The 27,043-nt window shown below is 32.9% G+C and overlaps 1 protein-coding gene across 2 annotated transcripts; it reads right to left on the bottom strand.

The window, feature by feature from the left end:
• Positions 1-5,820: 5,820 nt before the first annotated feature.
• LOC128238189 (fibrillin-1-like) lies at positions 5,821-25,588 on the bottom strand. 2 transcript variants are annotated; one of them, XM_052953812.1, is made up of 37 exons: positions 25,304-25,588; positions 24,707-24,917; positions 24,010-24,266; positions 23,429-23,642; positions 23,024-23,266; positions 22,580-22,729; positions 22,165-22,359; positions 21,519-21,770; positions 20,985-21,183; positions 20,572-20,741; positions 19,894-20,055; positions 19,425-19,547; positions 19,029-19,166; positions 18,081-18,197; positions 17,570-17,683; positions 17,001-17,261; positions 16,563-16,688; positions 15,408-15,533; positions 15,039-15,164; positions 14,635-14,766; positions 14,325-14,402; positions 13,806-13,970; positions 13,421-13,546; positions 12,434-12,559; positions 12,166-12,294; positions 11,419-11,541; positions 10,650-10,910; positions 10,145-10,254; positions 9,920-9,956; positions 9,515-9,790; positions 9,249-9,287; positions 8,837-8,949; positions 8,522-8,586; positions 8,147-8,295; positions 7,515-7,620; positions 7,125-7,141; positions 5,821-6,121 (listed from the first exon to the last, which is right to left on the bottom strand). In XM_052953812.1, exons 2-37 carry the CDS (start codon positions 24,900-24,902, stop codon positions 5,991-5,993), a joined length of 5,352 nt encoding a protein of 1,783 aa, XP_052809772.1. In that variant the 5' UTR covers positions 24,903-24,917; positions 25,304-25,588; the 3' UTR covers positions 5,821-5,990. The 2 variants fall into 2 exon arrangements, with proteins under 2 accessions (XP_052809772.1, XP_052809773.1); XM_052953813.1 differs by lacking the exons at positions 5,821-6,121; positions 7,125-7,141; positions 7,515-7,620; ... (4 more) ...; positions 9,515-9,790; positions 9,920-9,956 and having other exon boundaries at positions 10,145-10,264.
• Between the last annotated feature and the right edge of the window lie 1,455 nt (positions 25,589-27,043).

The raw sequence follows: 27,043 nt of genomic DNA, 5'->3' as shown, positions 1-27,043 counted from the left end.
AATAATTTCAAAATTTTCCTTTTGTTGTTCAATACCATGCATTTTCTCAGATTACAAAATTCATAGAATGACCGATCTTATGTAAAAAACAACAACAATTTATACTATTCAATTAATTCACCTCTAATTCTCTAAGTATTGATTAAAAAATGCATACATATATCTGTCTGGACAAATGGATATAAATGAAAGCAATGTACATTTAATGTTTATACTACTGGCAAATCATTTGATATGACAAACTAAATAAAATTTGTTTAATGTTAATATACATTTAAGTATTTCCGTTCAACAATATTGATAAGAAAACTGATTTGGTTGAATTTAACAGTTCTTATTAACTCTTTAACTTCCTTTTCTGAGTATGAACATTTCATGTTTGATATTTTATTTTTTTCATTTTCAGTTAATGTTCATTAAGGGCCATGTTTTTTGTACAATTCAGTTGCTTTATAGTGCAAAGAAGAACACCATTTAGATATGTTACCAACAAAAGTAGAGGGCACGTACGCATCAAATGAAATACTTATATATATATATATATATTAGAAGTTATATATACGTGAAAGTAATGGTGTTTGATATAAATGGATATTATTAATATCAAAGTATACTAAACCGTGGATTTAAATCTGTCGTAACCTGTTTCCAACCCTCTTTTTCGAAATGATTACGGCATCTTTGTTTTATTCTGCATACAGTTTTTATACTTATGAACAATTTATAAATACAGAGAATTGTTTACCTTTTCGCTCCAAATTAATAAATAGAATCAGTCATGTATCCAAATGTACCGCAAATGATACCATTTGCTAGTGCAATGTTACGCTTTTAAGATTGAATGCTCTGATGAACATAACCCAGTGTAAATCTCGGATTTGTATTTTTTTAGAAAAAAACGCAGTGCGAATAATAATTCAAGATTACGAATAACACTTGAATATCCCAGTCCGGTGTTTTCATTATAGCAATTGATTTGCTAGATTATGCCCGGACGTGGTTGAGTTTTGTTTCCGAATTAAATTACTGTCTGCTTAATTGAAAAATTAACATATTAATCAATAATGAAAACAATTTCTTAGTTTTTATTTAGAATAACGGTATACTTTCTAAATAGTTAATACCACTATAGCCTTTAATCTCCGTTGTAATTGGCATTACTCATCTTGATCTCGATGGTGCTGTTCTCAAAAGATTACGTCAAAATGCTTCCCTCAAGTAGACCAAAGTTATAACAGTATCATTTTGCAGGACACATGTATTTTAGTATTTGAAAAAAAATCATAGTGATAATATCCATATTGATCTCAATTCAATTCAACAATAATTGACTAACGTTAGACATAAACAAATTTTCTTTATGAAACCTTTACTAATTATGTTTGATTACTCAAATTGTGCTCCCGTATAGATTTCTTGAGGATACAGAGTTATCTTTAAAACCGTTGTAAGCTAGACGATGCTGCCTTATAAATATATATTCAAAAAATATTGTTTGTATAGTTTTCGACTTATTTTGGTTTATTAAATCATATAATCATATTCGAAAGCATTCATATGGTCGTATTGATTAATTCTATTTATAATGTGTTGTTCCTCCTCTTTTAAAAGAGTTCTTTCATCATTAGACGGTATTTATAAATACATAGTTTAAATCTTACTATAATGGCTGTCCTAAAAACAATTATCATTCATTTTAAGGGACAGCACTGTTGCTCCGGCTTTACGCAAACGCTCGAAACGATGTTTGTATTCAGTCGTCGAGTGGTTGAAATATCTTTATAAGTTAGCGTGTTAACTGTTACTTTATTCTGCATTGTTTTCGTGTTGATGCTGGCTGTTATGATGCGTATATCCTGTTTGTTGATCATTGATAACTGATTTGGCAATTTTAAGGTTATGGCCATGAAACTAGTTTAAGCCCTAAGTAGACGCAGTGAACTCGTGTGTAACTGTCCGTTCCAATGCGGAAATCCTACTGTTTATCGATAAATCTATTTTGACGCGTGTGTGTTCTGTTTATGGCACTTGTATTAGTGTTTGTAAGTTCGTATCATATTTATATCATGCATCTTTGTTATGATCGAGAAGTTAACAATTTGATACTATGATATATGTAGTATACTTCTCTATTGACTATGTCTTCATGATGATTTGTTTCATATGATTTATATCATATGTTTTGCTATTTGGCTATGAATATTATATAATTTTATGCTGAATAAATGTTATGTTATGCTTGTAAGTTCGTACTTCTAGTTCATTGTCGTGTAGGCCCTTGCCTTCTGTCTTATTTAAGGATTTATTTGTTATCTTTTCGAATATTGGGCTTGTCCCTGTAGTTTTCATTGTATAAACACAAACAACTAAATAAAAGACAGTGAAGCTTCTTATTAAACAAAACTGACACTGCCTGCTGCGGAAGTCAAGAAACTGTCACGGCTGACGGCAAGAGTCCATCTGAAACGTCGAGACAACTGGGAAGACTTTCAATTCTTTGTTAAAACCATTTGAACTGCTAAAAGTGTTTCCTCATCAAGGATGATCACGTTGTATGAGATTGAGAAATTAAGTCGTAAAGTTTGTTCTGCGTCTTACATAAATTGTTATACCAGTGAAATAAATGCGACACATTTACTTGTTTATAGAACTATGGTTAGTCAGTGTCTTTCTCTAATGATGAATTACGTAATTAATAAAGAACACGTGTATCAGAAACTTCATATTGTGCCGATTCAGGCAAACTTGTTTCGATTTAATGAAACATGCGGTCAATTTAATAGCGCTTTGATAATTTTTCATCAGGTTTTAATTTGACAATCCGCACGTTTAAATTACTTTACTGGATAATGGTAGTTATTGACCAATGAATTTTGCCTAACTTTGACTTCACCAAAGAGTAAAAACGTTTTATATTATTAGCCGGGAATGGTGATTCAGAAGTAGATGACACAGTTGTCAGCTGGGGACTTCATCGCCACCCCCTTGTTATCGGTTTCAACTCAAAACATTCCGAGCATGAGGATTCGCAACCGCAAGGGATGATACCATATACACTAGACGTATGAACGAATTTGAGCAGGAAAAACAATACAAAGGGTCGCATAACTTTTTGCTGAATGAAGCGTTTCATCTCCACGGTTAGGTACTGGAAGATACCATACCTACTGGTTTAAGCTGGTTCACGTTTTACAGCCAGTAAATATTCTCGTTCATCAGAGTGATGATGCTATGGGTATCACAGATAAATTAATCATTATCAAACCTCTGATGAATGAAAATGACAGTAAATCATCTGTTCGAAATTCCCCAGTTAACAAAACAAGTCCACCTTATTGACATTCATTTCTTATGCATATTTCATTTTCGGGCATGAGGACTTGAATTGACTTAATGGTTCTGATGATCATTCGAGGTGTCTGAATCTGGTGTTGAATTGTACCAGCTTCCTTACTTTCCTATCAGGTGAATCTCGTGTAACATTAGCCCTGTTAACATCTCATAACATTTTACAAATGGTTCACGCGCGGTCAAACACTTGGTCACTAGGACAAATATTACAATGACAATGTTTTACTTTCGGTCTATTAATGTACATATTATTAGTGCCATGGTGTTAACTAGTACAACGTGTGTCATTTGCACTGCTTAAACGAAAATATTATTCATGACTTTAAAACATGTCATCTGAATCAAAAACGCGAGTCTTTGTTGCTTAATATGTTCAACCGCGAGCTCATGTAATGCCCATGACTTTTTGACTTCCCGTTCTTTTTCATGCTTCATGTACTGGGCAGGAAAAGGAATTGACGTATTCAACTTGATTTTGAGGAAATAGTTCTACGAAGCCTGTGCCTTTTAATACAGGGTTACTAGACCTTTATGAGGTCGTTACCATCTGCAAAGGCCCATGCAATAGTTTAAAATCCGAGTGCGAAGCACGAGTTTTGTAAACTGTTTCTTCCAACATGATTCAAAATAAATTACTTATATGGACATGGTTCAGTTACGTCGTATGTAATGACCATAGAAAAGCTGATGTTGAAAATGACAAGATGGATGTTGTCAATTCATCGTGTTTTCTCGACAGCACACCAACATAACTGGTCGAAAACACGCATTTTATGCAAAAATGTCCAATATTACATTCAATGCAGATTATCAGAGTGGTCCTTGAATAATTTTCGGCTCATGTGATGACATGGAATTTTACATCTGTTTTAGAAAGAAGGATACTTGCGATGTCTTTATGGGTGTATAATTTTCAAGAATTATTGTTCAATGATTCAGTTCAGCGATTTCATTTGATGTCACTTGATTTGTGTTCAAAGCTTAAATCCCGAGCAGTTCTTGTGAATTTATTTTCAGATTATTAGTAGACAAACAATCGAAAAATGCCAGGAGTATTTTTGAAGAGAGGAAGAATGTTACGAATTAGATTAAAAATAAAGAGTATATCGTTTGCATTGTTTAAACTTGAATATCACTCTTAAGCTCTTGTAAAAAAATATTCCCGCGTACACGATTTACGTTGTTAAATGGATATGTGCTTCGCGAAGATCAACTTGCAAGATTTCGGCACTACCAACTCTCAGACTGGATGAATTCAACTTATTGGGTAGTTAAGTCTTGAAGATCATCAATCTGAAACATCTGCATTTAAGGTAGCACACCTCTTATGAAAATATCCACTTGAAACTCTTAAATTTTAATGCTTTAGCCTGTGTTGTTTTCATTAGCTAACATGTTTTACAGAAGTTAATATTGTATTTTCATTAAAAAATAATTAAAGACATTTCTACACATAAATATTAGCTTCTTTGAAGATTTTATAACTTGCAGGAAGAGCTGAAATGGGTGGTTGGGATTTACAAACTCTTTTTTTTTTAAATGAGATGGTAAAACATTTTGATTTTTGGCATAATGTTCCCAAAAGGTTAAAGACAATTATTAATACAGAACAGGTCATCAGTATTTTTAGAACTTGTTGATTTTTGTTTTAAACTTTGATGTTCCAATTATACGCGGTCAAAACAGTGTGTTAAAATTAAAATACCATTTGGCTATTTCAGTACAGTATGATTCTATTTGTTTGTGGTGTGATCAATAATGTATTATTTCTAAAAGCAAATATATTTCTTGTTACTCTGATACCATATTATTACCAAAATATTGAAAAATAAATGAAGTAAAGATTTTTCTTGTCTCTCGGGTGTCGTTTTCATCGAAATTCTGAAAATTTAAATAGAATTGTTATTTGGCTGTAAATTTCTTTGAATTTTGTTTTTTGAATCCAAGAAATGATACACAATAAGAAATTATCAAGCTCATCATAGTTTAAAATGATGCCAATTAGGGATATGCTACCTAAAATCAAGTTGCAGAAAAAGGTAAATCAACTTAATTCGAAATACGCTGATCAGATGACGGTCGCGCCATCCTGAAGATTGCTTGTAGTTCTGAACACTTAATGACGTCACGGAATTATTAATTTATTACCGTTGTTAATTGTTGAAACCTCACAAAAACGGGAAGAGTTTCGTCAATTATTTCTAGTGAATTTTGTATGGGGTGTGCAGTTGAAAGACATGCAACACTATTAAATAGTTCCAATCAATGTTTTAGAAGCAAACGTGGTTTGATGTTGTTTAATCAGAATATCTCTGACGACAATATCTAATAGAACTGGGAACACAAACTCAAATACTATCAAGCTGAAATGCATTATCTTCAATGATGCACTTAAAAGGTAGTTTGTATTTTAGTATAATTAATATAAAATTATAACCGTAACTGTCATAAGTCGCAGACAGAGGGAAAACATAGAAACCAACAGAGATGAGCTTGTCTATATTATTTGAATTTATGTATAGCATTTCATCAACTTAATTCGTAGAATAACGTTTTGCACTCTTTCTGTTATTTTATGCATAGTGTAACTTTGTTGACAGATCATCATTCGAATTTAGTAATTCTGATTACATTTCACATTATCTAGCAAAGCGGTAGGCCATTTTCCTGTTCATTTTACGTCTACGTGTAAATATGGCAACGAAGACTATCACAAGAAGAACCAAGAACGCAGCTCCTCCAAATACAGATCCCATGATTATTGCCAGGTCTGAAATTAATGATAAAGGTAGCATTTATACAAATATTTGATTTTTACTTTCTTTCTGTTAACCATATTGTTTAAATATCATTTCAAAGGGCTTGATAGTATATAAAACATCTATCATACTAAACAAATTAGTGCAAAACTGTTTTGGTCTTCAAATATTGCAAAATACGTCATTTCTAAATCTATGTAAGTTTAAAAAGGATTAAAAAAATATGCTAACTATTTTGCCAGCAGTACATTTTAGTCATTTATTTCACGTACCAATAAATAGCATTCAGTCCTTTCTAAATGCTGCAAAAATTATATGGGTTCATCATATATCCAAATTTAGCATAAGTGCCAATAGCTTGATCAGATGACTAGCTTATTTTTCCATCAGCCGCCAATTGTAGAAAACCGATATAATTTTTGGTTTGATCAAGTTAATCTGATTATTACAATGATTATTTTATGGGTCAGTATGTATCCAACAATAACTACTTATAAATCAAATTAATTTAATAAGTCAACTAGCCAAACGATATCTTATGTACAGTTTATCAATGTTTTATACAAATTGCAGCTGATGCTTCAAACTGTATAGATATAATCAAACGGTTAAAATGAACTTTACAAAATTCAATTTCAAAAATGATGCAAAGACATGCATATGATGATTAAATTATGTAGCAATATTTGACCAACAGGAAGAGTGCATGCTGCATTTCAACAGTGAGATTTTTAGCTATTGGTTCAAACCATATCTTCCTCGAATACTGTTTTTTCATATTGAAGCTTTTGGATATATTAGACTGCTACATCAGAAAAGGAATGTCAAGTCTATGCATTTAACATGTTCCATGTTTTACAAAAGGAAATGGTAGATTATTGGAACGTACGTGTAAAGCTGTTGTGATGATTAACATAAATTGTGACTATTTAAGTCATTGTGTAACGATTGGCTATTATTAAACTTTTTAAAAGACTTTGTTATCAACTCAAATCAATTAGATGCTTGTTTTACCATTTTTTGTAGTCTCGCTGAAATATATAAAGAGAAATATAAATCAAATATATATCAAAGAAAAAACAGATATAACAATCAACAGATAGCATAAGTACCTGTGAAAAATTACTCGTTTACCATCATTGATTTGCTTTAACCGAACGGATGCATTCATGCAAATTCATATAATTGGTAAAAATACATTAACATACTATTTGAATTAATGATCACGAAGTTTCATTTGTGACAATGCATATTGATTTTTATCCGTCAATAATTTGAAATAACGAGAAACTATTGCAAGTATTGCGAGGAATAAGTTAAATATGTATAAGACGTTTTATTGATCAAAATGGGTGAAATTTAAAACCCAAATGGTATTGGATTTTACTCAAACGCAGTCTTTACCAGCAATAAACGCGTTCTTCCTCCACGCAACATTTGTAGCCTATGTTGCAGTTTCCAAACAAACTTTGATAAAACTTGCATTCATCGTTCGTGTAGACCAATGACTCTGCAAAAAGATTGAATTTGTAATCGAAAAATAACAGAATGGTCATGCGTGACGTATTTTGCTCGCCCGAATACCTTTAGTAGGTTATCGGTAGCGATCTGCTTTCGTTTAAGCAATAGACCAAATCAGTTTCATTTTCGACACTTTGCTCAATTTCAGTTAAGTTATTGTCTAATTAAACCATTTTGTTTTAATATATAGACTGTTAAAATAATGGTGGATAACAAATATCCGCCATCAAATATCAGCCCGGGACGGTGAATCGGGTTTCGACTTCCCATAACCTCACCATGGTAAAACAAAAATACTTCAAATATTTTAGAAAGAATGTTAAACGAGACCATTCTGAAAGTGTCAATTGTTTGTAAAATTCGTGGAACACTACAACTAGTTATTCTAACTTAATGTTTGATAAGCCTAAATTAGATCATAATTTGCATGTACATACTATAGTGGCGTTATTGATGATCACAAACTACATGAAACATATATACATAATTAAAATATAAACACGTAAGTGTGATACCTGTAGAGACATTAATGACTTTGCCATCAAATGTTAAGGTACTTCCCAGTGCCATATCAAATAAGGCATTGGTAAGATCACCTCGTATTGTGTCTTGTTCTTCTGGTGAGTTAACAAACACTGTAAAATTCACATGCAGACTTCCTTTCCTGAAACATGTTGATAAGTGGGCCGCGCTGATACAATGTCTTTCGGCTAACTGATATTACATGCATTATCATAGACACTGACATCGTTAAGCACTTCGAAATCGAAATACAAATATATACGTAGATGAGGACTATTTAAATACAGTTTATATCTTTTGATTCGATTATTAATATATATAATTTAAGAATCAAGTTTATTTAAGTTGATTGTAGTATTTTGTCGAACCACCAAATATCATGGATCACTATTTCGACAGGAAAGGCAGTAAGTCTCTTCATGTATGAAAGAAGCTGGAAGAAAGTGTGTGTTTATGTTAGCTTTAATGCTAAACCTCAAAGATTATATATACGAGTATATAGGTGTAAATTGATTCAGTAAAAAGTGCATTTATACAGCATTTTCTTGACAAATTTATATAATCTTTCTTACACATTGTGTCAGAAATAATTAAAGTTGATACTAAATGGTGAAAACTCGATAATGTATTTTCATTTTTCACAAACTAGTCAGCAAAATCTTCAACTTAACTATTAAACTCACCGAATAGGTCAGTATTCTTTCATATTGTCTGAACGTGGCACCTATATCCAGATTCACCGTCTCGTCAAACGTTATTTCAAATATACTTGTTAATGTGACAGCAACCGTGTTATCTGAAACGAAATGTTACCTGTCGTTCGAAATACATTTTGAAATACTGTGTGGAAGCTCAACATATGACGAAATTACGACACAATCAGGTTCTGTTTAATGCAAACTGTTCATTGACAGAACTTTCAACTCCCCTAGCGTTGAGTTAAGCTGGGGGGTTTTCAATTCACGATTAAATTATCTAAATACAACATGTTTACGACTGTGTTTTGATTATTTGCAACAAAAAATATTACGAATAGCGAAACCATATTCATTCAAGAATTTAATGTTTGAATGGGACGTTTGTTAAAAATTATACCTGATATATATTGAAGATCTGTAGTATCCAAGGTAGTATCTGTAGAAAAAGTAAGAACTAAGTAGTATGAAAAACAAAAATTGGATCACTATGACATTGTTATTACATGTTTTCATTTACGTATTTCTGTGAACAATTTATTGTTCTCCTAACATACTTTAACATTATTGTTAACATGAACACCAATACAATAAATTATGGATAAAATATAGATTATATAATACACGTGTACATGTTTACATATGTATAGTAATATGTTGAAATACCTTTGACGCATTTGTCTTCATTTAGTGCATAGCCTCGTTTGCAGTCACACAAATATCTACCCTCTGTATTGTGACAACCTTTCAATGAATCATCTCCACAAATAGTTCGATCTTTACATTCATTTACATCAACATTGCATGCAATGCCATCCCAGAACTTGTTACAAAAGCACGTCCCGTTCTTTACATCACAGGACTGAGAGCCATTATCGCTGTTTGTTATGTTACATTTACATATGTTTGCACAGTTTAAACCGTACGTGTTATTGGTGCATCCTGCAGTTGATTGTTCAAAACATATAAAACGTATACATATAAACGCATCATTAGCTGCAAGAATGCATTATTAAAGTTCAATTACAATAAACCCAAAGCAATAACATGCAAAACGTTACAAATACTTACGATCGCATGTCTCCAATTGGTTCTTTCTACCATACCCCTAAAATAGAATGGTCAACCATTACACCAAAACCGAACTCCTTGTTTATGAATTAATCCTTCAATTTGAATGCATGTTGGAGATTACGGACCAAGCACATTCAATTTTAGTAACAGAACAGAACAATGTGTCAAATATTATATTCACAATTGTAATGCAATGTATGTAAATAAGTAAAGTACTCGTACCGCTTTGCATCGGCATCGGCCATCAACATGATTGCACGCAAACTGTGTATCGTCTTCGAAACATTCACAATGGTTACGACATTCTTCACCGAAGTAATTTCGATCACATTCTAATATCAACTTACCAAATTGTTAAAATCATTATTGAATGTTAATACAATCATTAAAAACTGCTTTAAATACAATTAACTTTTAACATCATCTTAAACAAAAATGGGGTCGAGACGAAAGAAACGTTTTTTGTCTAAAATGTGTTCATGTAAAGGATATTCTGATGTGTGTGTAGTTTGTTTGTTGTTACGATGTGTGTCTTTCGTTATGTCTGTATTACTTTAACCTTGTGCTTTTAAATTTGATTTATTTAAAGTGTTGACTACCGGGACTGTAAGTTTCAACTACATTGCAATATTGATTTAAAAGCAAGCTCTCAATGGCAGCAGATAAATCCGCATTAAATGATACTTAGATACAAAGATGACTAAGATGAACTTATGATTGTACTTACTTGCGCATAATCCGTCACTTGTCTTCTGGTAGCCATTATGGCAAGCGCATGAAAAACCTCCGTCTTTATTTCTACATGACGAATTTTCTGAACAATTGTGCGTACCGAGATGACATTCGTCAACGTCTTGGGAACAATCGTCACCGGTCCATCCTTGTTTGCATGTACAAGTTCCAGCAACGTTATCACACGTGAATGTGTTCTCGGCTTCACAGTTGCAATTTGAACTGCAGTTTACACCAAAAGTGCCTTGTCGACACACTGTTGAAAAAAACACTTAACTACTGTGATCGATGTTTGTTCAATCGATGTATGAACGTTATTTATACGACTTCAATTAATACATAATGGTTTTAAGGTGTTTATAAGATGAATCACTATTAAGTATATCTCATAGTGTATGAGTATGCATGCTGAGACGCAAGGAGAACATAGCACTGATGAGGTGGGTACTTATACATTCAGCTTTATCACTGTCCTCATAATCTTAAAGCGAGTAAACATCGATAAAATAAAGAGTTACTTTTGTTAAAATGACAAACATGAACAACGAACAATTGGTACACAGGCACATGTAATAAAGTATCATTTATTATTGAAAGTGTTGAAATGCTGAAGAGATATGACGGTAAACATAAGTTTAAACGTTTCTAGTAAGTAATGGAAATAGACAGGGATGATGTGTATTGATATACACTGGCAAAACATTAACATATCCCTCAACAACACGAATGGCAGTCAAAAGTCATTTTGCATTACAATGAGATACCTTCACATGACCTTCCGTCGTTTGAAAGTTGGAATCCATCGTCACACAGACAATCATATCCTCCTGGGTTATCTTGGCATGTGTGGGCACAGTAACCATAATCATGATCGCATTCGTTCACATCTGTAAAGCATAATGTTTTTGAAACATGAAGCAGTTTGTTGTTCACATACATAAAACAAGGCTTATTTGTTATTCATGTTTATTGTTCCACTCTTCAAAACAGATGAAAAGAACCATGTGTATTTGGGTACATTTTAAAAACAGATCTTATAAGGACCTTTTGTGATTTATATAAAGCGAACTCCTGAAATATTGAAAAGTGATACTTTTAATAATAATAAAAAATGTACAATCGTTTAGTCTTACAAAGAGTTCCAAGTCACCATCTTGTCCCTACCATTATAACGTTATAAGCTGTATTTCCGCAAGGTACATAACAAGAAACACCGTCTGTGTATTATGAATTGAGTTATTTATCTCACTGAACTAACACATGTTCTAACGCAAAGACATGTTTAAAGAAATATGGTGAGCTTAGTCTTCGTCATTAACATGCTTAAATTACAGCGGATTATTGTGAACTGTTCAAAGTAGTATACATTGCAACATATTTCAGTCTAGAATGAGCAAGCTTTAACCGCAGCGCTACATCATTAAGGCTCACCTTATTACGAGTATTAGTATGACCACAGTTATTATTAATATAAACATGCTTAATTTACTACAAATATAAATAGTTCATACTTATGCAAGCGTTAGCTGCTATCTGTTCAAATCCCCTTTCACAAATGCATTTAATTGTGTCGTTTATTCGTACACATATTGAATGATCCGGACAGTTGACAGCATCTGCTGAAGCACATTCTTTCTCGGCTAAAATGAAGCAAGCAAATACATGTAAATGGTCGTAAAATAAATTTTCATATTCGTGCGCATCAAACATATAATAAACAACGATAACCATTCTTAACGGCAAAGTTTAACATAGATATTTACTAACACGAATATTTACCGAGACAAGAATGCCGGTCAGTTAAATCAAGCACAAGCCCTTCTTTACACGTGCATATATATCCTCCCTGAGTGTTTTGGCAATTTTGGTCACATTGGTGAAATCCTGATTGGCATTCATCGACATCTGCATAAGTAATAAATGTAAAAAAAAAAATGAACAAGCATAAATAAAAAAAAATATTAAGATGTTGATAGAGAGAAAAGAGCAATGTCATTTTCGGGCAAAGCTATCCACATTTTATACAGTCATGTCAGATATTGTGAAATATTATTTGGCAGCATGAAAATAACACAGCAGTAACAGTTTGGTAGTTTTCGTTGACAGCAAGTTCAACACTGTTGATGCCCAAAGCAACAACAGGAGCGGTATTTTATTAAAACATAACATATAGTAATATAGAATCAACGCACAGAAACTTGATAAAATATAAAATACGAGGCATCTTATTATGATAGCCGCGCTAAAAAGGGTGAATGATCTTTTAAACGCTCCATGAACATCAATTCAATGTGCTACCATACATGAACACGCTCCAGTTGTTATATTTAACATGTTATGAACAAATGTGCGTTTTCCGCTCTTAAGTATCATTTAAATTTGTTATATACCGGCCAAATCTTATTTTTAACAAGACCGTTTTATTGCGGATTTAAATATCAGACAAATATTGGACTCAAATGTGTTTGGTTTGATGCTATTTTTTGTATTTCGGTTGTGTCGAATGTTCGTTTTCTCTTTTTTTTCCCTAGGTCCCAGGAACTTCGACATACCGCGTTCCGACTGTAACTTCAAAGTGTGAACATCAGAATAATAATTTGACTGAGATTTATAATCGTTGGCACCAACTTAACACTGGCATAGCCCCAAGCAAAGACGGGAGCGGTATTCTATTTAAACACCCATCTGGATGCTATCAAATCAACCCTAAGAAATTTAAATGATGATTTGAAAGCTTCATATAAACTGTTTTCTATGTAAAAGAACCTGAGCACGATCCAGTTGTTATATTTAACATATAGCCATTGTAGCAACTGCATTCGTAGCCGCCGCCGGTATTGTGACATGCTTGTTCGCATGTATTGAGTGAAGCGTCCAGACATTCATCGATATCTGCCAAACATAACATAACACATGTAATAGACAAATGTGCGATTCTCGCCCTGAATTATCATATCACTTTGTAATATACTGGCCAAGTGCATTTAAGTTCAAAATATTGAAGTAATTTATATTAATATAAATGACTCCTAAACCAAAGATGTTTTTCAAACGAAAATCAATTATACGGGTATCGATATCACGGTAAAAACAGAAACAATTTGTAATTTGTTTAATAATGAATACATTTTAGCAAAACTTCACGACTGACCTTCGCATCTGTCCTCTGTCCTAACATACCCAGTCTTACACTGACAAAGGAAGCTGCCCAGCGTATTACCACACTCAAAGGTTGTAGGACACAAGTCTTCATTGTCACATTCGTCGAGGTCAGTATCACACTGATCACCAGCCCATCCGTTACTGCAGTTACAACCTACAATTTACGACGAAAACATATATGGCCATTATATTGTACGACTGAAATGATAACAACGATAATAGCAATCCATATCAGATTTTAGTTACAAAAGAACAAGACTGTTGTTAATGAATAAGTTCAATAAATTATAAAAAATGATCCATTATTTTATTTTTCTAACCATCATGAATTCTTAGAATGAATCGAAAAGGTAAGGCCAGGAAAGTTCGTTTAAAAGACGGTCATTATACAAAGCTACTAAGGAATTGCAGGTTTTCTTATATCTGACGGTATACAATTGATGTTTAAACAGACATTGACCGGCCAGAAACGTTTTCTAACTTGCATAAATTATATTGCAATACTAACCTTGTGTTTTATCGCATGTTCCATGTAAGCAGCTGCAGGTTTGCTCACAGTTCGTTCCAAAGTGGTATTGATCACATTCTGTAAAATAAATTTGTAATACTCGGATAAATAATACAATGTTTAAATAACGTAGAACATTTGCTCGTGTACAGAATATGACATTCAACGTAGCGAGCGCTGCAGTTTTGAATTATTATCTTAAACCATTCGATTACAGCCTTGCATTAAGCATTTAAAATACGAAAGTGAAATATCATGGAGTTTAAAAGACGATTAAATAAAACTTAAACCATACAATTAACAGTCTTACCTATACACTGCCGACCGTCATTGGAGAGTTTATATCCTGGTGTACACTCACACTTACATGAACCAGCAACGTTAATGCAATTCCCTTTTGGTTCACATTCATTTAAAGTATCGTTATCGCATTCATTTATATCTGGAATTTTGCATCATTAGTACTTAATGTGTTAACAATCAAATGTTGAATAAACAAGTCAGAAGGATTAGAAACTAAATAATTTTAAATGTTACTTAATCTCGGTTTACTTATGCACTTCCTCTAGCAATGGATGTACAGATATTGTTTTCTATAAAATATAACGATTATCTCGATGAACTAGAAAGTAATAGAAAAAATGAAACTGAAACAAAGTCCGCAGAAGGTGTACGAGGTTTTACTTTTGAAGAATTCGGTAAAATGAAGTTTACCTTTACATGTTAGTAAATCTTCATCGATGTAAAAGCCAAAGTTGCATTTGCATTCAGCCACATTTTCCTCAACGACACAATAATGAGAGCAGTTTAGATTACCTAATTGTAAACATGGGTTCTGGACTGCAATGAAAGGTAATGGCAACAATATCCTGTACTGGCAAAAAGTGCATCGTTCTCGCAGTAACAGATCAAACGTGCATGTGTATGTTGGGAAAACCAGGCATCAATAAAACATTGACTTAAGTTCAATACACATATATCAAGAAGCCAGTGAAAAACAAAAAACATACCAGGAAATAGTTTTGTTTTATTGTACTACCATTAAGACGCAATATTGAAAACCAAGTTGAATGTGTCCTTTACCTTCCAGGCATGATTGTCGGTCCTCGGCTAAGGTATATCCATAATAACAATAGCAGTTGAAATGACCAGGAAAATTTTCGCACATTTGTTGGCATCCGCTTATTCCGAGATTACATTCATCAACGTCTACAGAAGAAAAACTATCATATAACTATCCGAATTGTAATCATTGAACTAAAAACTTGCCTACAGATTACATTCACCAACGTCTATGAAAGTAATATAGCATGAATTAATAATGAACGCATCAATACAATAATCATATTATCTAATGGACTGTGCTAAAGTGAGAAGGGATGGCCATAAAATAAATTAATTCAATATTTTCAGGATTAAAACATACATCCTTTGCGATATGTTTTAGGGTAATAAGGAGTTGACAACATTTAACGAAAGAAGATGTTTGGATTAAAATGCATTTGCATTTTTCTGTAAAAAATGTCGATAATATCAAGATATTTGGCTTCAGAATGTCAACGACAACTCAATCAACAATATATTGTGGTTTATTGGTGCTATATATCTACTTTTCAAATAAAAATAATGTTCAATAAAATAATGAAAATAAGTGGATTAAATATTTATAAAAATATCTTTCTTAAAAAAGCTACAATCAAAACAAAGCCAAAAGGCAATGTTAATTGGGAAGTGTTGGCTATTTTGACAAAAACTTTTTTTGAAATAAGACATTCGGAAAAAATACAAATGATACTTGATTGACAATCTGATAAAATCACCTTTGTAAAACTTGATAAGCTCCTAATTACGCTTACACATCTTTCAACGGATATATGCCTTATGCTTGCTAAATATTGAATCTCACAACTAATTAATGAAATGAAATATTTAAACATGTTATAATTTGGTCCTGCAAACAACTTTTGCACTACGAAAGGCCCTAAATTAATCAGTTGGCCATGAAAATAGTACTCAACGCAGGTACAAAACTATGCAGATCTATGACCGATATATCAAATTAAATTAATAGCCAAATAATCATTTTAGGAACGTTCGACATTGAAATCAGTTTTCTGAATAGCTGCCGAACAGCATTACGACTAAAAGTATATAACTTCAGTTCAATTTTAGAACATATGCTGTAAACGAATATTCAAAACAAATCAGCGATAATTAAGATGCCTAAAACGACCAAACCTTTACAGTCTTGGTCCGACTGAACGAATCCTTCCATGCATTCACATGTATAACCACCCTCAGTATTGCTGCATATCATATTTTGTCCGCATCCATTAAGTAAAGAATTGGTGCACTCATCTACGTCTGAAATATTTTTTAACATAAATAAATGTGCGGATTACAACAGAACGACGAGGTTAACGTTTAATTTAAATCATTACGGTTGTCTGACCACCCACTTCAAAAGCCAATGGAAGACATCTCTGCCTCGTATAGTGTATACGTATTATTGGCTATTTCACAATCAATTGACAAACTAACTTGTCATTGGACAATTGAAAAACATCAACATATCTTATATTAATACATAGAAATTAGAATGAAACATATTAATGTCAACAGTAACGAGTGATTATAGATGTGTCAGACATGTTTTTTTCAAATATTCAATGATACCTTCACAATGGTTACTCCCACTATCTTTGAATCCCATTAAACATTCGCAGAGAAACGATCCTGGAATATTGACACACATCTGGTAGGCATCGGAACACAGTGAAATGTGACTGTCGCATTCATTGACATCAACATCACACCTTTCTCCTTGCCATCCGTTTTCACAGACGCAACCCCTCACTTGATGACATTCTTTCGTGCCGAGAGATGAACAGTTGCATGTGTCTTCACAATTTCTTCCAAAGTATGGAGGGGCACATTCTGCAAATAAAATACTCGTACAGTGTAAACAAGGAGAGTTCGGAATTACAAAATATAATCAAAGTTTGCTTAGTAGCGATCAAGTTCACTTTAATAACTTATAGGAGTAGCTGTGTCAACGTCCCCTGTAACGCATCAAAGGCGTAGTTGTACTTACTTACTAAGTTTCAATTGACCCCAAAGGACATGAAAATATATTATTACACTGTGAACGAAATTCCCCGTATACCACATTTAGCAATTGCGAATTGTATTGATTGTTCTTTCACTGATGGCATTCATAAATTGTCTGAAATTCATCGCAATACCTTTACATTCTTTCAGTCCCTGCAATCTGTATCCGTCAAAACATCTGCATGAATACGACCCGATAGAGTTTGTACAATCTTGGGGACAAACGTTCCTTTTGCATTCATCAATATCTGGGAATAATACAAAATAGGTAACTAAAAAGACTTTTACTTTACTTAATATCCAATTAATTTATATTTTACCTAGCCACTGACGAAAGTGCAAATAAAGTCTTAAAGACTCATTTGCGTCTGTTTTGAAGGTCGTTTAGTAATTTTGTCAACATTAAAAGAAATCTTTTCAACATCATTAAGTTTATTACCATTTGTGTTTGTACTTACTTTAGAACATAACTGTCATTGTTGTTGACAGATTTTGATATCAGGAAGTTTGGTAATAACAAAACTCTTATGGGGCATTATTCATGTGTTCTCCTCATATTCGTAAATATAACTAAATGTTCTGGCAAGCACACATGAAGCTGTTTAAATTAGGTGTTTCGTTAATGTGAGCATCCAATTCAATTACCTGTACAAGTCTTCGAATCTTTGTCTAGCTCAAAACCATTCTCACAAAAGCATGTCGATTCATTGTTCTTATTCGTTGTACATCCTGATGTATTTGAGCAATCAGAACCACAGATATCTATAATAAAAAACACAATTAAAATCAAGTATATTGTGTAGTTATGTTGTGACTGTATTTGAAAATTAAAAAAGAGGTGATATAAAAATATACTCATTCAAAGAGATTACTCTTTTGAAAACAAATCTGAAAACTGTCCTTAAGCTTTTGAATACTGGATCGAAAAGTTGAAAGAAAGGGAACCATTTTGAAAATATAAACCGTATTCGTAGTGATACATTTAAAGGGAAGCTACCTGTAAATATTAGAAAAGAAATATTTTAAAGGATGAAGTTTGAATGCATGTGGATAGTTTTTAGAAAGAGGTTCATAATAACTTCATTAGTGCATTTAAATTATGAGTGCATGTACGTTCAATATAAAACAATTACTTGTTTTATAATTAGGGTAGTGTTATACTGACAAAACAACAATAGAGCACAAAAAATGAACTGTTAAATTGAACTTTTAGTGTATTATTAACATCAAATGAATGATTAAAAAAGTCGTATTCTTTCGTAAAAGTATTTTTCTGAAATATGTTCAAGTAAATCTTAAAAAACTTAATGTTGAATAGTTTTTAAGGTAAACCTACAATCTTTGAAACACGCTATAATTCAATTCTAAGCCATTTACTAATACCATTAATCAAACGGTAAAGATTGCACATCGCATACAAGCGGTCCCTTTGTGCGAGCTCTTTCTAGCCGGTCAATTTCTCTGAACAAAGCACCAGAACTGGGTATCTTTCCAGTAAATGAAATCTAAAGTAAAGCGGTTTTATATAAGCTTTTAACTGGCTTAACACTAGAGCTTAATGAAGTAAGAATACACAACAAAGTAACAACTTGCCATTGTTGTTAATCTTTCCACATTCAGTCCTCGTATCGTCAAGTTTATAACCCGGATGGCATTTGCATTGAAACTCTCCGTTTGTGTTTTCGCAAATGTGGGAGCAGTTGTGAGTAGCTTCGTCGCATTCATTGATGTCTTGAAAATAAAACATATCGATTATATGAAATACTGACAAATTCATATGATTGATAAATGGAATTACGTACCTTCGATAATTTGCAATACATAAACATTGTGATTTTATTGACGACGAGTTTGAGGACGCTTCACATATACACACATAAATACATTTATCATTTTTTATAAGTATAAAACATTATTCATGACTTTATATGTATACTTTTCTTTAGAAAAACTTTAAGACTCATAGTTGTAGAAAAGTGTTCATCATACCGACACATTTTGTCAGGTCAGACGATTCAGCTCTATATCCACTTTTGCACGAACAAATAAAAGATCCTTCTGTATTAATACACATTTGTGCACATGAGTTCGTGTCCTCACACTCATCGATATCTGAAAAAACAAGAGGTCTACATTAGTTTGTGTCAGCACATTCATCAATATCTGAAATAACAAGATGAAACAGGTCATTGTCCGGCCATTTTGCAGCCTTTCAGTTTTGCTTGTGTCATTTATACGTATAAAAATTATCTAAAAAACTAACTGTACTGCAGATGAAATAGGAGTCTGCATTTCTAATGTTAACAATGTTCCATACTCATGTAGTCTTTTTGTTAACAAAGACACATACAACGGCTATACAAACATATCATTAATTTCCTTAGCAGACAAGCTAAAGCTTTTTATTTATTTGCTGTATATATTCTTAAATATAATATGTGATACACTAGAATTTTACCTTGACACCTCCCACCATCATCGATATACCCATCCGGACAACTGGTGCAATTAAATCCCGGTTCGTCTTCCAGGTGTTTTTCTGCAGGTACATCGGAGCAGTTCCGTCCAATGGAACATGGTTCTCCAACACACCCGTCGATATCTAACTCACAGTCAAGTCCTGAAAAAATATTTGAGACCTATGTTTAATGTTAAATTGGTAGTAAATCTTATTATTTTGGTGACGTCGTGTGTCCAACGTTGATTGTCTTTTACATGGTCTTGGTTATCGATTTGGCAACTTGCCTTGGTACAACAGTTACAGAGAAAGTTTTGTCTCAGTGTGTTTATGTCGACCTATGCAATGGAAAAATGCCAATGAAAACGGGCACTGGAATCAATCATAGTTATGTTTTATAGATAAAAAAATAGACATGGGCAGCTGACTTGTAAATATTTAACTATGCTATCAATAACGGGCACTCAACTCAATCGTAGTTATGTTTTATAGATAAAAAATAGACATGGACAGCCGACTTGACAATATTTACCTAGAGTCAGCATAACTTTTGCTAAAACATATATCGGACATAGATGTAAAAAGTATTATGTACACAATATATTTGTCCTTATAATTGTCCTAAAAACAAACGAGAACATTGTAACTAACTCTATCGTCATAATATTCATATCTCACCTGTGTATTGGTCATAACAAAGGCACTTTTTATATTGAAACAACAGCGTCTGACTGCCCCGCATCTCTGTTTCGTTAATACACTGCCCATTGCCACTACAACCGGTACATACTGTTATAGGAATGTTTGCAACGGGAGATATACCACCGTCCTCAGCCTTTACAATGAGACTGAAATAAAAAAAAATCAATAGTGCAAATAAAATGTTTAATAGCTTATTTCTAAATGATAAAAATCATGTAACTCCTAATTCAATCGGTTGATTCAATGTGTTTATTAATCGATAATACAAGTATAAATATAACAAAAAACTAATGACAGCACATGACTGTCTGAAAACAAAATATCATTAAAGAGATATACCATTTACATAAATTTTCATTAAATGGTTACGTAGAAAAAAGTTTTCCTACCGTGGAATATCATCAGGCAGGCAGGGTATATACTTGTATCTAAGAATTCCAGTTGTTTGATTTACAAATACCGAGTTGTTCATGGTTCCTAACAATTCAATATCTGTAACATCACTGCCAAACTGCAATTGACACTCCGCTTCCCCTCCACTCAATACGTCCAGTCGACCACATGTCACCAGTTTTGGAACGCTCCTGTCTGTATTTATATGCAAATTTATAGAAACATTTTCAGTAGCCGACAATTTCGTATTGGAAATGTATGACACAGTTTTAATCTGTACATTTTATTGAAGCTCTACTATTTGGGGTCTCTTCATTTTTCACTCTTTTCATATTGGGCTACCAGACGTATTCCTGATTTTTTTATTAATACTATAACCATATCCATTCCTGAAATTGATATTCCTCTTATGTGAAGAAAGCAGTGAACGGATTTATTACAGTTACAATATCTATTAGTTAAAATGAGAAATGTTTTAGAGTAAGTAGCTAACTGGATATTGGGAAAGACCAATAAATTATACTCCTTACTAATTTCAGTCATCGCTTCTTTTGCATCGTTTGTTGTCTCATGCGTTTGCTTTGAAATGTCTTCATTTTCTGTAAACACATGATCAAATAAACAGGCGAGGTCCTGGTTTCCGCCACATTTCTCGCTTGCTGCCTTTATAACTTCAACTGGAACTGAGTCTAGGAAGCGAGGTATAAAGGAGCTGTTGTGATGATGGCTGTGGTTCTTCTTGTCGCTATACCGGAATGCAGAGTTCAAGCCATCAATTTCCCCTGGGAATTAAAAAGGATATATAAAACGATCTCTCAGACATCAAATATGTCTCTAAGAATATCTTTCAGTTTGCCTGAGCGATACGTGTTGATCAACTCATCTTTTTATAGACAATAACGTTACTTTGTAATACATCGTAAAATAAATTGACCTCCTTTTACTTTTTTTATTCATACTGTGTACAACAACCGCTCGCAATGCGTCTACGCAAAGACGTTTTCATTTTCCCTCTGATCATATTACCTAGTATGTTATTACTAGGTCATCCTAACCATATGAATAGAAACAAAAATGTATACTGGTTTCTACAAATATGAGTATTGCTATAGCAGAAAGGTAGGCTCTGATTGTAGTCTTATCACAAATACTTATGTAAATAAAATATTCTCTTACACATTTGGCCATATTGAAATATTTCAGATTCGCTGATATTGCTGTTAAAAATCTGATTGCCAGGAGTTATAAAGTCGTTGTCCGGATCTCCATCAAAATCACCCAACAATCCTCGCACTTTCCCTTTTAGCGATACGTTGACGGTTGTTTTAAGTGTCAGCATCCCATTGCCAATAAATATACTCAGAGATACTCCTGAGAATTTAAAGCATAAGTAATATGAATTAAACAATTAATCTCTTTCCACAAATTTAAAGTAAAGAAATTTGTATTTTTAAAACACAGACTACGTTCGGGTTTTTATATTGCTATTTAAAATTTAAACTGTGATTAAATACAGTGCGTCATGAAACATGTTGCATTATTTACCACCAATATTACTTAATAATTAATTATTTATTACCAAACGTTTTACCTGACTTAACAAAATTAATTTCCAGATTCGTTTTGTTTTTGCCGTCACGATGTTTTACAACTATTAACGTATTGTTTTCCGTTTGTAACGTGAATGAGTCATTCGCTTGATCAGCAGTCCGATCGATATTGTTGACGTACAATATGGTGCCTATGATTAAACAAATGTACTGAAACAATATCAAATAAAGGATTCCCCGATCCTGATATAGACAAGTTGCTTCAGTGTTGAAATAAATGTGCCATTAAGATATATATTAGATATATAAGATATCTTTGTTAGACAGTATGTCCAAAACTTTTTAATATTTCTTTTAGTTTAAAAAAACACACGTTATTATCTTCACTTTAATATTGTCTGAACTTATTTTATTTTATTTTTAATGAAGTATAAATAAATCACTGGAAAAAGACTGATTTTTGGCAAGTTAAATGTCTTATTTACCGTTCCTGTTAGTGTTGAGCTCAACGTGTACAGAAGATCCAGAACTGTCCTTGGCAGCAAATGCTGTGTATATTGTGGCATCCGTTAAAGTGTTATTCACTGTAACAGCCCGCTCTGTTCTTGCTTGTAAATCAAAGGTGCTGCCTTCAAAGTTGTGTTTCAAGAGCGTGTATTCTCCGAGTCCATTAAAGATAAACTTCTTTCCATCCAGAGTAAGTATGTGGGGATCTCCCCAAGATACCGCTAAAAGTAATAAATATTTTCTAAAGGGTAAATAACAGAAATACACACAAGTTTATTCATTAGTTGATTTAAGGTTCCTAATGCATGTTTTAAAACAATATTGCATGTGTAAATATTGAAAGGTTAAAAAGCCATTTTCTAGAATAACAGCTGACAGCTTACCAAAGTCAAACCACGTATGTCTGTAGCATTCTCCAATGGGTCGTAATTCGTAGTAAAGGTGACAATAACTTGACTTTGAACAGCAAACGTCCTTAGGAAGCTGATCATGTAGTTTGTGTTGTTGTGGGGAAAGGTCTGGATGAAAAGCGTATAATCCCCCGGCAAACGGAATTTCGTCCGTCCATTGTCCTGAACTTCTTTCATAGCAGCACACCTATAAATTATCACATATGTATTATATGTGAAAACCTAGTTCCAATTATCTGACAAGCATGCGTCGTCTATGTGTGTCTGGGTATTTTTTTCTTTCAGTCAAGTAAGGTGCGTAAGCCGACATTAATTAAAATTATAAACGTATGCGAAATGCTATACACGGGTGTATTGTCGTTGTTTCACTTGCATCTTCCACGATAAGGCGATCGTCGATACAGCGGCTAACGACGTCTCCTAAGTCATCCATGCCTTTACAATATATCAATCGTTTATATTTCATTTTATTTTTCGAAATTATAAACCATCACGATATAAATACTACAAAAAAGAACGAAGGGAACGGAGAGTATGTGACAGTGTTAGTTTACCTTGCCATACAATCCTGCCCTGAAGGTTGGAAGAAGTTCTATACAAATAGTTTTGTCATTAGTTGTCCTTTCGCCCCTTGCTAAAGGATCTTGTTCTGCTTTCTCAAGGCTACATGGACACTGAGGGAGCATGCTCATTATTTTGTGATATTCCTCTTTCTTATGTTTGTTACTTATAAACCAGTCTACGCAATCCATGGCAAAGTTCTGGAGTAGTTTATTTGCAGCGATCCCTTTGATTATTAAGCCATTAATGCCTGAAACAAAGAGACAATATTTTGAGTTTTTGAAAAGAAGCTTGTCTATTATTCGTACAGTTTTATAACATTTTTATAAACTTTATTTCTATTTTCTCATAAATTATCGTTTTTCTTACTCTAGTTTGACATATAATTGTAAGATGTTGACGCTATATATCAGATTTGTGACGTTAATCTGCATCGATGTTTAATTCTATGATAAAAATATAGTACTTACTATTTAACGAAGACCCTGCATAGACGCCATAAACTAAAGCATAATAAACAAACTCCAAACGAAATACACAAAAAATCTCAACACGACATCGTCGAACAGACGACACACGCAACCAAATATCTTAATGTTTGGGATCACCGTCTTGGATATGTCATAAGTTATTAAGGATTTACTTTGGGGTTTGCATCAACATATTAAATATGAAGATATATACATATACCATGAGTATTCGCGTAACGATCCATTCGCAGAATTGGTGTTTCAAACGAAAATACATCTTTGTAACTGAATTGCTTGTCGATTATAATTCCAGTGAAAACATTGGGTTTGTTTTCTCGTTTAACGTTCCATAACATTTGGTTCTGCCCGTAAATAAAGATGGAATATGTCACTCGGCCGTCGGTTACAATAGCCATCTGAAAAGTGCTTGTCTGAAACAAAAGGGTAGAAATATAGCATTTATTGAGTAAATCATCGGATACCATGCTTATATTGACGGGCTCAAGAATGAGAAAAAAGTTAATGATGATAACGATCTACACAAAAAACAACAACATCAATATCTTTTAAAAATGTCACCGTCTACATGTCTATGATTTATTAACACTGTATGTTGTTCAGTTATTAATGTCAACTTTGAGTAAAATGTTTTTAGGGGCGTTTAAATCATTCCTTTAGTTGTCGCTCGGGTTTGAATCCTTATTGCAGTCTACGCAACGTTATCCATTAGCTTTGTACACTTCAACATGAATCAAAGGTTTAAACAGTTATCAAAGCGTGTATTACATGGATATGGATTAATAATTGTAAATTATACCTGTTCGTCTTCATATATCTTCTAATATGGAGTCATATTCGACCAACTTGCAATCACTGCAAACTTAATACCAAACGTCGTGTCGTCACTAACAAGGGAGACAATCCTTCGCAATGTATTTATATCTTCATTGTGATGCAGGTCACTGTTTTGCAGAATATCAACGACTCTGTATGAAACAGTTCCATTCAAAGTGTCAACATAGAATGGTGCTACAATAACTGTTTCATCGAAAGTGTCTGATGTTCTTGGCGGATTTGGATTCGTATACTGCGTGCCAATGCTTGCATAACCGTTTTTGCAAATCTATAAGTATGAAAGTAGCATTTACATTCTTTAAGTAACTGTAAATAATTAGTGCACTATTTTTATCAGGATAAATCACATATAAATTGGCATCATTTGAAAATTTTCATGTGTAAATATAAAGTGACTCTGTGTTGATATCATTGTATGATGAAGTTTTATTTCACGAGTGTCAAAGACTTTTTGTTTATGATTACGTGTGCGATTAAAAATGATGTTACACTGAGTGCAACACGTTTTCTGTTTCTTTTATAATCATTAAATATTTTGATATTCTGTTTCTTTTTATCTCTTGGTAGTTGAAATTATCTATTTCCAGTTCGTTGAGTTAAGGTTTTCCAAGAGGATTTTTATAGTAGATTATTTACTCGCTTTTAGTGCAAACCTCTTAAGAACATTAATCAATGACTTTGTTTGCGATTATGTACAAAATAATAGTACCTTATACACGAAGGCACCTTTAAATTAACAGATCATGAATACATATTCACGAAACGAAGTCGAAGATAAATAAAGGAAAGGTTGAACATGTAAAAAAAGGTGAATATAAACATTGGATTTAAAAAAGTGTGTGTTTTTTAAGTTTAACAGTGTGTTTCACGATACATGGATATTCAATCACCCTTCACTGTTACCAAACAATCTAATTCGATGTGATATTTGCGAATTTATGATCGATTATTTTCTTTTGTTTGTAATTTTATTTTGAAAGCAAATGTTCAAACATTCTGCTTCATGTAAAAGAAAACTTTTGAAAAGCAGTATTACCAATTTTTATAAACCTTAAGCTGTGTCTAACGACACTTGATTTAAAACGTAGTTCTTGAAGTTGATATATTCACTCCTTACTTTGCAGTGACTGTTGTTATTTTACAGATAAAACTCTACATTTCATAGAAAGGCAGTAAGCTATGTATTTAATGAATATAACTCAAGTTATATCCTGTTTATTTTTGTCAACTGTTAAATATGTTGTTTGCGATTTAGTAAAATAAACTAAAACACATTCGGCTTGTAAACTGTATGTGAGAAAAACATAAATGTTTATCATGGCATTTTAATTGTATGTGTTTAAAATTAGGTTTAAAAATATATATGCATATATATGGTACTCACAAACAAAGTGTGATATATTTTATCTCCAACAGGCAAACCCGGTCCGAAGCGTATTTCAGTGCTACAAATTTGTCCATGTTCAAGAATAGTATCGTTCGAGTCGAGACCAGACGGCAATAGAGGCACTTAAATCAACGATAAGAATTCTTAGTTAATATAACTTAGTTAATAACGTTTTTTAACACGAGTGGGAAAACAACTGAACGCTGTAATTGTCACTTTTGAGTCTTATTTCAGGGATTATTTAAAAGAGACACGTCATTAACAAATACATGTCATAACATACTTGCATCACATCTTTGTGATTCATGGTCATAA

This window comes from Mya arenaria, chromosome 6, assembly GCF_026914265.1.
Source record: "Mya arenaria isolate MELC-2E11 chromosome 6, ASM2691426v1".
NCBI lineage: Eukaryota > Metazoa > Mollusca > Bivalvia > Myida > Myidae > Mya > Mya arenaria.
Note: the sequence above shows the minus strand (reverse complement) of the source record. Positions and strands in the feature narration are given on the sequence as shown.